A 15,377-nucleotide genomic window follows, 5' to 3' on the forward strand; every position below is an offset into this window, starting at 1 on the left:
GAGAATGTGGGCAGTGATCAGGACTTGCCGAGACGCCCATACCTAAATCAGGAAGTGGTACTTCACTGCCCAATAAATTATCAGACCACAAGATGGAATAAGACAAGATTTTGAAGTGGCTCCTGGAATGCCAGCAACAGCAAATTGCCAATAAACAACAGCAGATGATGCGTGAACTCATCACCCAGCAGCAAGCCCAGCAGGAGAGGCTCGGGCAACAGATGGCTTTATTATGACCAGGGGGCAGTCCGGCCACCAACCCAACGGGGTCCAACACCAGCGCTCTACCACGCTCTACCCCACTACGACTTACCAAGCCATGAGGTTCTCTACACTGGTCCGAGACCCTGAACCACCTCCCAGGCTCTGAGGATGACGACCACCTAGTTTCACCCCAACAGGAAGAAGATCCTCAGGCAGGAACCGGGCTAATGAAGGAAGATTTGCTGGCTGGCGAGGTGTGCAAATGCTGTTATGAGTGCGATCAAGAGGAGCACTGATGACGAGATTGCCCCTAAATGGATTGCAACTATGGCCAGATGTGGGTAGCTAGCCCACGAGTCCAGAAGAAAGCACCTGGGAAGCGTGGAGTCCCTGTGCCCTGTGGCCCTTATTGACTCTGGATGTAGTCATACCCTCATCTGGAGCAAACTGATCCCGGATCTCAAACCAGCAGGATCCCAAATTCACTTACAGTGCGTCCATGGGGATGTGCACTCCTAACCGACTTCCTGGGTAGCATTAGAGATCTCTCACCACCACACAGCCCTGCAGGTAGTCCTTTAGCATTTCTATCGTCCAGTGACCCCACTGGTTGTTTAGCAGTCTTCCTGCTTCTGATGTACTTAAAAAAAAATTTATTACTTTTTGAGTCTTTGGCTAGCTATTCTTCAAATTCTTTTTTGGCCTTCCTAATTCTATTTTTACACTTCACTTGCCAGAGTTTATACTCCTTACTGTTTTCCTCAATAGGATGTAATTTCCACTTTTTAAAGGATGCTTTTTTGCCTCTCACTGCTTCTTTTTCTTTCTTGTTTAACCGTCACCTTTCAGGGACCAGATGACCTCTCAAGGTCTCTTCCAGTCCTACGATTCTATGAATGAGCAATTTAGACCTATTTTCCATATTTTTTTTAATTATTTGATTTCCATTTTTTAAATAAACTTTTATGAAACTGAGAAATTTGGGCCACTTTTTTAAATGGACTCTGCATAGGATTGATATTAGAGACCCCTTGGTTCTAATCCTAGTTCTGCCACTGACTTGTTATGTGTCACGTAGGTCCACATTTTCAAAAGTGTGCTCTAATTTTGGGTCTCACTTGAGAAGCTTAAGGCCTGATTTTCAGATGCTGGGTGCCTGACACTTCTGCTGATTTCAGTTAGGGTTGTGAGTGAAGTTGGCATTAACCTTTTTATGACTCTCTGTCCCCATCTGTAAAATGGGTTCAATATTATCTACTGTAGCTCACAAGACAGGGGTGTTATGAGATGTAACAGTTTGTAGGGCACTTTGGGATCCCCTGAGGAGGTTATAGACGTATAAAGTATATTTTATTATTATTAACAAAAGTGCATTAAGAACACAACACTCTACCCATTCACAATGATTTCTAACAAATTTGGAACACGCTCACATACACACCCCTATTAAAGAAAACACATACAAAGAGAATGGCCTAAAGGCATTTTTAATTTGGACTAAGACCAAGTCAAATTGTTCACATTGAAGCCTGTTGCTTGTGTGCCTGATGACAAACTGGCCATTGGAATCACAATCCAATTCAAGAGAGTAGGGAAGTCCGTCCAGAACCAGAGACTCAAGGAGAAGGTGACAGAAGTGAAGTGAGAGGCAGCAGAAGAAACGTTGGAGTCATCAGGATGAAGAGATAAAGGGAGAGGAAGAGCCAGGCACAAAAGTCAGAAAAGAAGGCAGAGCGAGGATGGGGCCAGAGGAACGGTAGATAACTGCCACCTGCAGGGAGAGAAAAGTTGATCATGTGCCTTTTTTAAGGTAGAGCAGATATGAGAGAGTGAAGGAGGGTCTCGAAATGGCATGAGGGGAAGAGGAAGAACCTGACAATGAAGGGGTTTATCTGAGCTGGGGGAATGAGCCCAAAAGGAAAGTGTAACAAGGACAGCGTAGTCAACGATGAAAAATCAGAGGGGTTAGGCTGGTTAAGGTGATAGGGAGAAGATAGAGCTTCTGAGATGAAGGGACAGCAGTGAGTTTTCAGGAGAAGTGGTCCACATGGAGGCAGCAGATGGAATGAAGACACACAGCATCAGGAGGCAGGAATACAGGTTAGCAGGCAGCCTTGCTTTCTGGTTAAGGGGACATGAGAGGATTTGGAGGCTCAGGACCTTGCCCATTTGTATTCAACAGAAATTAATTGACACTAACCGGGAATTAGAGCTTGACCCACAACCTCATTTCACGTAGGCCACCAGTCTTCAGCTAGTAATTAATCTGGGACTGTTATTGGGGTGAGTTCTGCATAGGCACAGGTGTCCACCCACATGGAGCTCACTCCAGAACCATGGTCCTAGTCACTACTGACATAAGCTGGATTTGAGCCATCAGACTAGAAGTTCTCTTTAGTCCAGAAACAGTCATCTGAGCCATACAGCTCCCTCACAACAAGTTTCAGAGTAGCAGCCGTGTTAGTCTGCAGTCGCAAAAAGAAAAGGAGGACTTGTGGCACCTTAGAGACTAACACATTTATTTGAGCATAAGCTTTCGTGAGCTACAGCTCACTTCATCGGATGCATCCTCTCAACAAGGATATTACTGGCAGAAGCATGTGCAATGGCCATCAAAATTCGTAAGCATGCAGCCTCTATAGGACAGACTAATCAAGATGCTCCTGAAGGTTGCTTGAGACATAAAAACCAGAAGAGCTTAAGCCGTTTATGATATCCAAGAACCCAAAGATAAAATTAATTTCACTGCAGCACATTTCCTAGGCTTTTCAAATACAACATGAATCTAAAACTGTACATTTCAAAACATTTAAAACAATTACAATATTGTGACACCCACAAGGTGGGTAAGGTAAAATCTTTTTGAACCAACTTTATTGGTGAGAGACAAAAGTTTTTGAGCTTGCACAGAGCTCTTCTTCAGGTCTGGGAAAGTTACTCAGTATCACAGCTAAATACAAGGTGGAGCAGGTTGTTTGGCATAAGTAGTTCACTTAACACGTATTTCAAGAGTCCATTCAAGGTGAAGTGGTCCATTACCAACTCTCCAGTTGGGAGGAAAGGAAGGGGGAGAGGGGAGCAGCTTGCCCGGAGGGCATTGTTAGTTGGTTACAGATTGTTAGCTGTAGCTCACGAAAGCTTATGCTCAAATAAATTTGTTAGTCTCTAAGGTGCCACAAGTACTCCTTTTCTTTTTGCAAATACAGACTAACACGACTGCTACTCTGAAACCTGTCATAAATCTAGTGTTTCTATTCAGTCCATGATTTTTAATATCTAGCAAAGTTATGACACGTTTCAGAGTAGCAGCCGTGTTAGTCTGTATCCGCAAGAAGAACAGGAGTACTTGTGGCACCTTAGAGACTAACAAATTTATTAGAGCATAAGCTTTCGTGGGCTACAGTATCCGATACATCCGATGAAGTGGGCTGTAGCCCACGAAAGCTTATGCTCTAATAAATTTGTTAGCAAAGTTATGAATTTAAGCTCCCAGGCTCATCTTTTGAAGGTGTCCTGCAGATTTCCTTTGAGAATCAGGACAGAGAGGTCAGCTATAGGGGTTATAGCTTTGTGAAAAGTGTTCACTCACAGGTGATATGATGTTTTTGTCTTATCATTTTTCTGTGCAGGTTCATTGGAGAGCATAGTGATTACAGTATCCCTACGTAGTCTGTCTGTGCTGCAAGGTTGGTTTGAATTCCCTTCTCGCTCTCTTTTGGGAAGCAAAGGAGCATTAGAGATTCTTGACACCTGGCAATCAGTTGAGTTGCCTTACCACTAATTGGCCAGAAAAGATAAGAGCTAAGGCCCAGATCCTCAAAGGTATTTAAGCTCCTAACTTCCATTGTCCAGGTTTAATCCCCAACAAGCCTCACCTGGCCTCTGAGGAAAGCAGAGTGTGGGGCCAATCAATACTAGGGAGGGAGTAGACAAAAACAGCTCTCCCCTATTTGGGAGGATGACAGTTAAAATGTCAGAGAGACAAGGTGGGTGAGGTAACATCTTTTATTAGAGTGACTTCTGTTGGTGAGAGAGACACACTTTTGAACTACACAGAGTTCTTCATCAAGTCTGGGAAAGGTACTAGGGAAAGTGTCACAGCTAAATACAAAGTTGAACAGATAGTTTAGCATAAGTAGTTAGCCCATATTCTAAGGGACCATTCGAAGTGCAGTGGCCTGTTAACACACCTGTAGTCATAGGACAAAAAGACATACAGGGCTACAATAACGCTGAATACAACAATGGAAGTTCAAATGTTGGAAGCTATTGATTGCCTATTCCTGAGTACTGTATGCCTTGTATTTGTAGCCATGTGGATCCTAAGATATTAGAGAGACAAGGTGGATGAAGTAATATTTTTACGGGCCCAACTTCTGTCTCTCTCCAACAGAAGTTGATCGAATAAAAGATATTACTTTACCCACCTTCTCTCTCTAAATTCCTGAATACTGGCAGTTAAGTTACATATGCAGGGGCTAAAACCTGGGTGGACTGCTGGCTGGGGAACATGAATTGTAACTTAAGGTTTCCTTGTTTTGTGTTTTGGAATGTTTTGCTAAAATCCACTTCCAGCTCAGGTGAGGACAAGGACAATTTTTATTCCACCCTTGAGAGAAAAAACACCTATGATTTTTTTTTTAAAGAAGCTGATTCAGGGTGTTCCTTGTAATGAGGAGCCAACATTGTTCGGACGAGAACAATCAGTTTGTGCCACTCAGAAGTATTAACTCCTCTCAGTACCTTCAGTTGGCTTTTAAGTTAGACCTTCCAGCTCTGGGAGGAAAGAATGCCTTCAACTCTCAATAACTTCTATGGGAGATGCCAGAGCTGAGCAACTTGCAGGATTGCAAAATCTGCATTGACTGTGCTGCTGCTATTGTTCTTGTAGCTCATTTTTATAAAGTTTTCATGCCCTTGTTCTGATACGCTTATCACAAAAAATGTGTATCTTCCCAATTTAGCAACTCCCAGGAGTGAGTTGCTGAAAGTTGAGATGAGACCAAAATTTAAATATTTTAAAACGAACAAAACTTACAAAATATAATATTGTTGTGATGTCAACGAAAATTATTTGGTCTGATAGTTCACCCACAGTGTTTTCCACACAAACATTGCAACACTGTACTAATGTCTGATAGCCAGGAAGTGAACCTGGCTAAGGCTTTTATCCTGCATTGTGATCCATGCAGGCAAACTGCCATACCCAGGCAGAACTCCACTGATGCCCATGGGGCTCCACATCAGTGCAGCAGTCCACTTCCATGGATCACAAGGTAGGATCAGAGCCTTAAAGCAAAATACAAAAAACAAACAAACAAACCAAAAAAGCCCTGACCAGCCTCATTTCACGTCGAAGCTGAAGGAAGGGCAAATAAATTAAGGCATAAATAATAATGGCTAAGTATGACCTTAAAAATCCATCTGTTTTAATATTACATAGTGGTGGTAGCAGGAAATGAAACTTTAAAAAAAAAAAGATTCTTTAACCTGTCAATATAATGTCCCTTGAATTGACTACACTAAAATACTCCGATTACTAGGTGTACCTTAAGGGCACTTTAAATGTGAGCTGAAAAGAATGTTTAAAGGCATGCTTATGTAATGCTGTGGCACAAGGCTGTAACAGTGTGACGTGATGATGTAATGAAGAGGCACAGCGATGCAATAGCACAGCTTGGTGATGTTGCAGGACTATCCTTTGATGTTATGTTGCTGCACAATGAGATAATGGTGTAGTGACATAACAAGGTGTAAAAAGAAAAGGAGTACTTGTGGCACCTTAGAGACTAACAAATTTATTAGAGCATAAGCTTTCATGAGCTACAGCTCACTTTATCAGATGCAAGTGAGCTGTAGCTCACGAAAGCTTAAGCTCTAATAAATTTGTTAGTCTCTAAGGTGCCACAAGTACTCCTTTTCTTTTTTGCGAATACAGACTAACACGGCTGCTACTCTGAAACATAACAAGGTGTGGTGATGTCACGCTGTGGCACAGTGATATAATAATGCAATGTAAGGCTGTACTGTTCAATGGTGTAATGACAAAGTATGATCATAGTAGGCTGTGGCATGGTAATTTTAACAATGCAGTGCGGTTATGTAATTACATGGCAATATAATGTGTCACTGCATTGTAACAGCATGGTGCAGTGATAAAACAGCATGGCAAGAGAATGAAATGGTGCTATGATACATCACTAATAATGCACCATTGTAACAGTGCAGCAGTGTAATGGCACAGTAACATGATGTGACAGTCTGGAATAGTGACTGCAATGAACAAAGCCATGCGAGTCCCAGACTGCCGAGACTCATCAAGCTCTCGGATTTCTACCCCTTCCTGCTTCTCTACGTGGGCACCAATGATACTGCCAAGAATGACCTTGAGCGGATCACTGCGGACTACGTGGCTCTGGGAAGAAGGATAAAGGAGTTTGAGGTGCAAGTGATCTTCTCGTCCATCCTCCCCGTGGAAGGAAAAGGCCTGGGTAGAGACCGTCGAATCGTGGAAGTCAACGAATGGCTACGCAGGTGGTGTCGGAGAGAAGACTTTGGATTCTTTGACCATGGGATGGTGTTCCAAGAAGGAGGAGTGCTAGGCAGAGAAGGGCTCTATCTAACGAAGAGAGGGAAGAGCATCTTTGCAAGCAGGCTGCCTAACCTAGTGAGGAGGGCTTTAAACTAGGTTCACTGGGGGAAGGAGACCAAAGCCCTGAGGTAAGTGGGGATGTGGGACACCGGGAGGAAGCACGGCAGGAGAGCGCGAAAGGGGAGGGCTCCTGCCTCATACTAAGACAGCAGGACAAACAGCAAGTTATCTCAAGTGCCTATCACAAATGCAAGAAGCCTGGGAAACAAGCAGGGAGAACTGGAAATCCTGGCACAGTCAAGGAATTATGATGTGATTGGAATAACAGAGACTTGGTGGGATAACTCACATGACTGGAGTATTGTCATGGATGGATATAAACAGTTCAGGAAGGACAGGCAGGACAGAAAAGGTGGGGGAGTTGCATTGTATGTAAGGGAGCAGTATGACTGCTCTGAGCTCCGGTATGAAACTACAGAAAAACCTGAAAGTCTCTGTATTAAGTTTAGAAGCGTGAGCAACAAGGGTGATGTCGTGGTGGGAGTCCGCTATAGATCACTGGACCAGGGGGATGAGGTAGACGAGGCTTTCTTCCGGCAACTCACGGAAGTTACTAGATCGCAGGCCCTGGTTCTCATGGGAGACTTCAATCACCCTGATATCTGCTGGGAGAGCAATACAGCGGTGCACAGACAATCCAGGAAGTTTTTGGAAAATGTAGGGGACAATTTCCTGGTGCAAGTGCTGGAGGAAACAACTAGTGGCAGAGCTCTTCTTGACCTGCTGCTCACAAACTGGGAAGAATTAATAGGGGAAGCAAAAGTGAATGGGAACCTGGGAGGCAGTGACCATGAGATGGTCGAGTTCAGAATCCTGACACAGGGGAAGAAATGAGAGCAGCAGAATACAGGCCCTGAACTTCAGAAAAGCAGACTTTGACAACCTCAGGGAACTGATGGGCAGGATCCCCTGGGAGAATAACATGAGGGGGAAAGGAGTCCAGGAGAGCTGGCTGTATTTTAAAGAATCCTTATTGAGATTACAGGGACAAACCATCCCGATGTGCAGAAAGACTAGTAAATATGGCAGGCGACCAGCTTGGCTTAACAGTGAAATCCTTGCTGATCTTAAACATAAAAAAGAAGCTTACAAGAAGTGGAAGATTGGACAAATGACCAGGAAGAGTATAAAAATATTGCTCGGGCATGCAGGAGTGAAATTAGGAAGGCCAAATCACAACTGGAGGTTCAGCTAGCAAGAGATGTTAAGAGTAACAAGAAGGGTTTCTTCAAGTATGTTAGCAACAAGAAGAAAGCCAAGGAAAGTGTGGGCCCCTTACTGAATGAGGGAGGCAACCTAGTGACAGAGGATGTGGAAAAAGCTAATGTATTCAATGTTTTTTTTGCCTCTGTCTTCACAAACAAGGTCAGCTCCCAGATTGCTACACTGGGTAGCACAGCATGGGGAGGAGGTGACCAGCCCTCTGTGAAGAAAGAAGTGGTTTGGGACTATTTAGAAAAGCTGGACGAGCACAAGTTCATGGGGCCGGATGCACTGCATCCGAGAGTGCTAAAGGAGTTGGCGGATGTGATTGCAGAGCCATTGGCCATTATCTTTGAAAACTCATGGCGATCGGGGGAGGTCCCGGATGACTGGAAAAAGGCTAATATAGTGCCTACCTTTAAAAATGGGAAGAAGGAGGATCCGGGGAACTATAAGCCAGTCAACCTCACCTCAGTCCCTGGAAAAATCATGGAGCTGGTCCTCAAGGAATCAATTCTGAAGCACTTAGAGGAGAGGAAAGTGATCAGGAACAGTCAGCATGGATTCACCAAGGGCAAATCATGCCTAACTAATCTAATTGCCTTCTATGATGAGATAACTGGCTCTGTGGATGAGGGGAAAGCAGTGGACGTGTTGTTCCTTGACTTTAGCAAAGCTTTTGACATGGTCTCCCAAAGTATTCTTGCCAGTAAGTTAAAGAAGTATGGGCTGGATGAATGGACGATATGATAGATAGAAAGCTGGCTAGACTGTCGGGCTCACCGGGTGGTGATCAATGGCTCCATGACTAGTTGGCAGCCGGCATCAAATGGAGTGCCCCAAGGGTCAGTCCTCGGCCCAGTTTTGTTCAATATCTTCATTGAAGATCTGGAGGATGGCGTAGATTGCACCCTCAGCAAGTTTGCAGATGATACTAAACTGGGAGGAGAGGTAGATATGCTGGAGGGTAGGGATAGGATACAGAGGGACCTAGACAAATTAGAGGATTGGGCCAAAAGAAATCTGATGAGATTCAAGAAGGACAAGTGCAGAGTCCTGCACTTAGGACGGAAGAATCCCATGCACCGCTACACACTAGGGACCGAATGGCTCGGCAGCAGTTCTGCAGAAAAGAACCTAGGGGTTACAGTGGACGAGAAGCTGGATATGAGTCAACAGTTTGCCCTTGTTGCCAAGAAGGCTAATGGCATTTTGGGATGTATAAATAGGGGCATTGCCAGCAGATCGAGGGATGTGCTCGTTCCCCTCTATTCGACATTGGTGAGGCCTCATCTGGAGTACTGTGTCCAGTTTGGGGCCCCACACTACAAGAAGGATGTGGAAAAATTGGAAAACATCCAGCAGAGGGCAACAAAAATGATTAGGGAACTGGAACACATGATTTATGAGGAGAGGCTGAGGGAGCAATGGTCTCAAGCTGCAGTGCGGGAGGTTTAGGTTGGATATTAGGAAACACTATTTCACTAGGAGGGTGGTGAAGCACTGGAATGTGTGACCTAGGGAGGTGGTGGAATCGCCTTCCTTTGAAGTTTTTAAGGTCCGGCTTGACAAAGCCCTGGCTGGAATGATTGAGTTGGGGATTGGTCCTACTTTGAGCAGGGGTTGGACTAGATGACCTCCTGAGGTCCCTTCCAACCCTGATATTCTATGATTCTATGATATGAGAGACAAGGCAGGTGAGGTACTATCTTTTATTGGACCAACTTCTGTTGGTAGAAAAGACAAGCTTTCCCAGGCCTCAAGAAGAGCTCTGCAAAACTGGAAAGCTTGTCTTTTCTACCAACAGAAGTTGGTCCAATAAAAGATATTATCTCACTCGCCTTGTCTCTGGAATGGTGGTGTCATTCTCTGGCACAGATGTCATGATGTAGTGCACTGATGTTACTGTATGGAGCAGGATGTCACGCTTCAGCACAGTGACTTAGTGACTTACACTAGAGAGTACAGCGGCAGAGTTGCAACAATGCAGCTGCGCCGCTGTAAGATCTCTACTGTAGCCACTCTTAGCTGCCGGGAACGCGTTCTCCTGTCTCCACCCACAACGAGCAGCAGTTGCTATGTTGGTGGGAGAACCTCTCCGGCGCTTATGTTGGTGTAATTTATGTTGCTCGGGTGGTTTATTCATACCCCTGAGCGACATAAGTAATAGCGACATAAGTGGTAGTGTAGACATAGCGCTAATGGTGTGAAGGCAGAAAGTCTTCGTCTGATAACAATTGAGATACTAGGCTGTAGCTGTGAGATTTAATGGTGAGGAATAATTATGCAGTTATAGCATTATATCCTTATCTCATTGCAGGGCACGTCATGGTGATGTGACTGAACAGTGATGTCATGTGATGTACCAAGGTCAGGGCAGAGACCAGCGGTGTCCTGCAGCGGTGGGGGAGGGATAGCTCAGTGGTTTGAGCATTGGCCTTCTAAACCCAGGGTTGTGAGTTCAATCCTTGAGGGGACCATTTAGGGATCTGGGGCAAAAATTGGGGATTGGACTAGATGACCTCCTGAGGTCCCTTCCAACCCTAACCTTCTATGATGCGTTGGAGAGGATGATGAGGTGACGTCAGGGGGCAGAGTGATGATGTCATGCTGCGGTGTGATGATGTCATGGCGTGACACGTTGCCCCGTGGACTGGCCCTTACCTTCTGGCTCTTGTAGGGCGCCTTAGGCGGCATGGCGGCAGCGGGAAGAGTCCCCCGGGCTGCAAGTCTCCCACTTCTCCTCGCTCGCTCCTTTCCCCGCTCGCAACCAGCTGCCGGAAGTTGACGCTGGTATCCATGGCAACGGGCCGGAAGTCCCTCTCTGCCCATCCGAATTCAGAATGGGATTTGGGCTCCCCCCACCGCGGGGAGAGAATGGTACGTCCCACCCGGCCGGAAGGGAAGCCCCCAACGCAGGGAGGGGCGGGGCGTTCTTCCCATCCGGGCTCCCGGGCGGCTCATGAATTATTCATAAAAGTGCCCCCGCCCCCTCATGAATAACGCCGGCCGGGGCGGGCCGCGCCTCATGAATAATGCACTAAGGGGCGGGGCGGCGGGTCCCGGACCCGGAAGCGGAGCGGCTGAGTCACCCCGGCAGCGCGGCTGGCTGGGATGCGGCGGCGGCAGCAGCAGCGAGCGGCGGGCGCGTCCCTGCGACACTGAGGCGCCCGGCCCCGGCCCGCCGGCCCCATGATGGAGGAGATAGACCGGTTCCAGGTGCCCACCGTGCGCGCCGAGATGCAGCCGCTGGTGAGGGGCGAGCCGGGCGGGGGCCGCCGCCGCCGCCTCACGCCTGTCCTCCGGGGGGGGGGGCCCGCCCCGGGCAGCCTGCCAGCGCTGGCACCCCAGGGGGGCCCTGCAGGCTGGGGGCGCCCCTTACCCCGCCAGAGCCTCCTGCAGCTCAGCGGGAAAGGGGGGGGTGCCCCTGTCGTGAGGCCGGTGGGGGGGGGGGGGCGCGCGGCTGTCCCCCACCCAGCCACGGGGGCGCGGCTTCTCCTGGCCCCCCACCGGCGTCCCCTGCACTTCCCATTGCAGGGGGCTCCCGGAGTCGTCGTCCCCCCCCCCCCACCCCCACCCCGCAGCTGCACCCGGGCTCTGAGCGCCGGCCCCCTCCTATCCCCTCTGGGGAGGGCAGGGCTGGGGGGCTCCGCCTGTCCCCGGGGTGGGGGCGTAGGGGCAGGGCTGCTGACGGGACGGGGGGGTCCCCGATGCCCGCCTGGCCGATGATGTCATCCCTTTGTCAGCTGCCTGTGGGGCCGCGCAGGTGTCGACCCCTGGTTGTGCCCGTGTTGTGTGTGTGTCGTTGTTCAACTCTCCCTGATCTCCCAGGCCTGACATGGGTTGGGGGGGGGGGGGAGCCAATATGGGCTGCTTGCTGCGGTTGCCCCTTTCTCCCTGCCCTGCTTCCTGGCTGGCTTTGGGGGGAGGTAAGAAAAACCTGGCTGTTGTGTAACCTCTTGTGGACGGGGACAGGACCGCTCTGGTGGTGGGACCCGGGCGCTTGGGGTGGGCGCTCCCATTGCCTGCTGTGGCAGCAGCTGCTGGCTCAGGACAGGACCCCCCCCCCCCCCCACACACACACACACACTCTGATATTTTGCAGTTGTTAGACTGTGGCAAGCTTGGGACTCCTTGCTTGCCACCCCACCTGTTAGTGAGCTGCAGATAATTGATCATCAGGGTGCTGTTTTTCAAGTTACCTGGCCATCCATGTCACTGTGCTCTGAGGATAAGTCTGAGTCTGAAGTGCTCCGGTGTATCCCAGAGCGACTTCCATGTTATTCCATGAGGAGATGTTTGTTTTCTCTGAGCAGGAATTGTAGTTGCTTCAATGACTGTTTCTTACACAATAGTGGGGATAGTTTTCCTTTCTTTGCCCCTAAATGATCATACATCCTTATGCTTATACACTAAAGGCAAAACAAGATTTATTATTTCTTAAAACTTGAATTCGGTGCCTGACTTTTGCATGGATCTTGCTGGGTGCTCTTGTATATTTACCGAATGTAGAGGAGGTGTATTTCTGCCTCAGAGCACTTTAATCACAGTAAGGAGCCTTAACTTGTTTGTTCTGACTCATAGATTTTACTCAGAGATGTAAATGAAGTCACACATTTCTATATCATGGTATAAGGATTCTTTCCTTTAATGACTTAAGTTTTTAAAAATTAAAATGGACTTTTAACATGCTTGAGTGTCGTCTTTGCATTTACCAGCACCATATGTGTTTAACAGCAGCTGCTGTGTCATCCCTGGAACCAGTAATCCTAGTTATTACATGTACATCTTCTCTTACCCTCCCCCGTTCAAGAGACTCTCATTATGATATCCTGAAACTAATACTGTGTACAGGCATACATTTGACAGCATTTCACTACTGTTTGACATATTGGGGCAAAGGCACAATTATGTTTAGCAGTGTCTGTCTTCTTTATTTTGACTTAGTTGTATAAACATCTAGAATAAATCCTCTAGTACTTGGAATGATCTGGTCAGATTAAAATCACTACTTTTTCAAATGTTTACATATTCTACAAGCATCCGATTAAGGTGATCAGGATTTTGTGCTTTGGATAGCCTGTCTTGCCACTTTCTTCAGTCAGCCAGTTCCCCTGATACTTTTGTGGATCTTCGGTACAGCAACAGGTAGAGAAACACACCTTAAACGCAGAAATATGTGATTGTAAAACTGCAAAATTTGGCAGTGGAGCTTTGGGAAGGCAGATGAATTCAAACTTTCATGGCATTGACCGCATCTTACTAGACAGATGGCCTTGTGGCATACTTCCCCTTCAAATTAGAATCATAGAATCATAGAATATCAGGGTTGGAAGGGACCTCAGGAGATCATCTAGTCCAACCCCCTGCTCAAAGCAGGATCAATCCCCAAATGGCCCCCTCGGGGATTGAACTCACAACCCTGGGTTTAGCAAGCTAATTAGATGTATGCTCCAACTTCCTTCCCAGTTGTGATCATATAACATCACTGTGGCAGGTATCACAATTAAATATGTTGAAAAGTAAAAAGAAATAACTTGCTGTATTTGTATCTGTCTTTTAATATGATCAACAAGCTGGAAACAAAGTGTTGGTATAAGGTGAATAACCCATCCTCTGGACGAACAGGGATCAATGGTCTGTCTTGGAAACCTTTAGAGTTAGATGAGCTAATGATATTGGAGACTGACAGGAATGTATCTTAAATAGGATATTTGTATACGACACAGTTCATGCTATGCATCTGCAGATTATGCTCCATATTAAATGTAATGGTCATTCTCTGGGTTAATTTGCATTTAGGCAATTGTTTGCCTGAAGAATCTAGGTACTATACAAACACACATCATCTTCTCTATTAAAAAACTGCTTTGTTTGCATACAGTGCATTTTTGCTTTTTGCATGGGTTTATTTCTATAGCTACTGGAAGTGGAAAAAGACACTTTGACTCCAAAATTCAGGTGTCATTATGTAAACAAAGACAACGGAAATGATGGCTACAGCCCAGTAAGAGACACAAGAGAGTTTCTGTAGACTGAGGAATACAGGCCACCGTGGTTTTGACGTTTGCTTAAACGTGTAAAGTAAAACTTGCTAGTGGCTTTGAGTTTCTGAATGGTAGGGAAAGGTGTTTGGTTTGCAATGACAGTACCTGGTCGGTAACAAAACAATTCCAAACCTGCCTTTCATTTTGTGAGCCCATCATACAGCCTCATGCTGCGTTGTCTTGATAAGCAAGGCTCATTTGCAATTCTTGCTCTCCAGCTACACGGTGCAAAACACTTGAATGTGTTTGCCCAGTTTTCTCTGCACCTGGAAAGACTGGTTCTCTCAGACTCGAGCACTCTATCTTCCTCTCATTCGCGCCTGTCTCATGTTTACAGTGCTTTCATTTTCTTTGCTTAGGGGTGCTTTCTGTGTGTTATGGGTAACCCCCCCCCCGGGACCTCAAGGGATCCAGCAATAAATTTCACGTTGATATTAAAGTGGAGTCTTGCTAACTAACTGACTCACTCAGAATTCTGATTCCCACTGGCCCAGTATGTAAAAGCCATCTCTGGTATCTAATTGCATGAGATCCCAGCATGAAATGTTTGAGAAGAGCTGGAAATAACTTAATTAAAAAAACAAGTTTATTCAGAAGTCAGGTGGGGTGTCTTTAGCCCTAGACAAGAAGTCTGTCCCACTAAAAATTTTAGTATTGAACATCTTCAGTGCTAAAATGAACCTGTCAATAAGTCCACAACCAACTACTGTTAAGGAGGCTTATTGACAGGTTCATTTTTGCACTGAAGATATTCAATACTAAAATTTTAGTGGGACAGACTTCTTGTTTAGGGCTAAAGACACCCCACCTTACTTCTGAATAATTTCTTATTGCACCCAGTATGTTACAAGATTATTCAGAAAACGTAAATAACTGCCTGGTGGACTTATTTATTTTTAAATGTAGGAGCTTGTACCAGTGTTTGAAAGAACCAGCTTGGGCATAATCAGTGGCAGAGTGAAACTGACAAGGCTATTCACCTGCACTCCCATCAGTTTTGCTTAATAGCGAAATTAACAAGTTTCTAAAAACTATTGGCAGTACCAGAGAAACAGTCTAAAATTTAACTGGCTTGGGATGGGGTGGGAACATGCTTCTAAAAGCAGAAGGTGGGATAAAGGTAGAAAAGCAGACTACACACACAGTAGCCCGGAGATTTTACAGTGATGGGGAGTGGATAAAGGAGAGCTAATTTCTCCATTTCAGCACCCAGCTTTGAGGCCAAGAATTTATCAAGTTTCAAAAATGGATTGTACTCTTATGAATATTAA

The 15,377-nt window shown here is 46.2% G+C and overlaps 2 protein-coding genes across 8 annotated transcripts in view; one reads left to right on the forward strand and one right to left on the reverse strand.

The window, feature by feature from the left end:
- DNAI1 (dynein axonemal intermediate chain 1) overlaps positions 1-11,253 on the reverse strand; it is a 267,853-nt gene extending 256,600 nt beyond the window's left edge. Inside the window, exons 1-2 of the mRNA XM_038402743.2 lie at positions 11,128-11,253; positions 10,724-10,897 (exon numbers count right to left, since the gene is read on the reverse strand). Coding sequence (XP_038258671.2) covers positions 10,724-10,897; positions 11,128-11,253 — 300 coding nt within the window. The remainder of the gene's footprint in view (positions 1-10,723; positions 10,898-11,127) is intronic.
- Positions 11,117-15,377, forward strand: part of FAM219A (family with sequence similarity 219 member A) — a 166,782-nt gene continuing 162,521 nt past the window's right edge. For 5 of the 7 annotated variants that reach the window (XM_043515362.1, XM_038401490.2, XM_043515363.1 and 2 more), the window contains exon 1: positions 11,117-11,311. In XM_043515362.1, coding sequence (XP_043371297.1) covers positions 11,252-11,311 — 60 coding nt within the window. In that variant the 5' untranslated portion in view covers positions 11,117-11,251. The remainder of the gene's footprint in view (positions 11,312-15,377) is intronic. The other 2 variants (XM_038401492.2, XM_043515365.1) reach the window with 1 other exon arrangement.

This window comes from Dermochelys coriacea, chromosome 5, assembly GCF_009764565.3.
Source record: "Dermochelys coriacea isolate rDerCor1 chromosome 5, rDerCor1.pri.v4, whole genome shotgun sequence".
Lineage (NCBI taxonomy): Eukaryota > Metazoa > Chordata > Testudines > Dermochelyidae > Dermochelys > Dermochelys coriacea.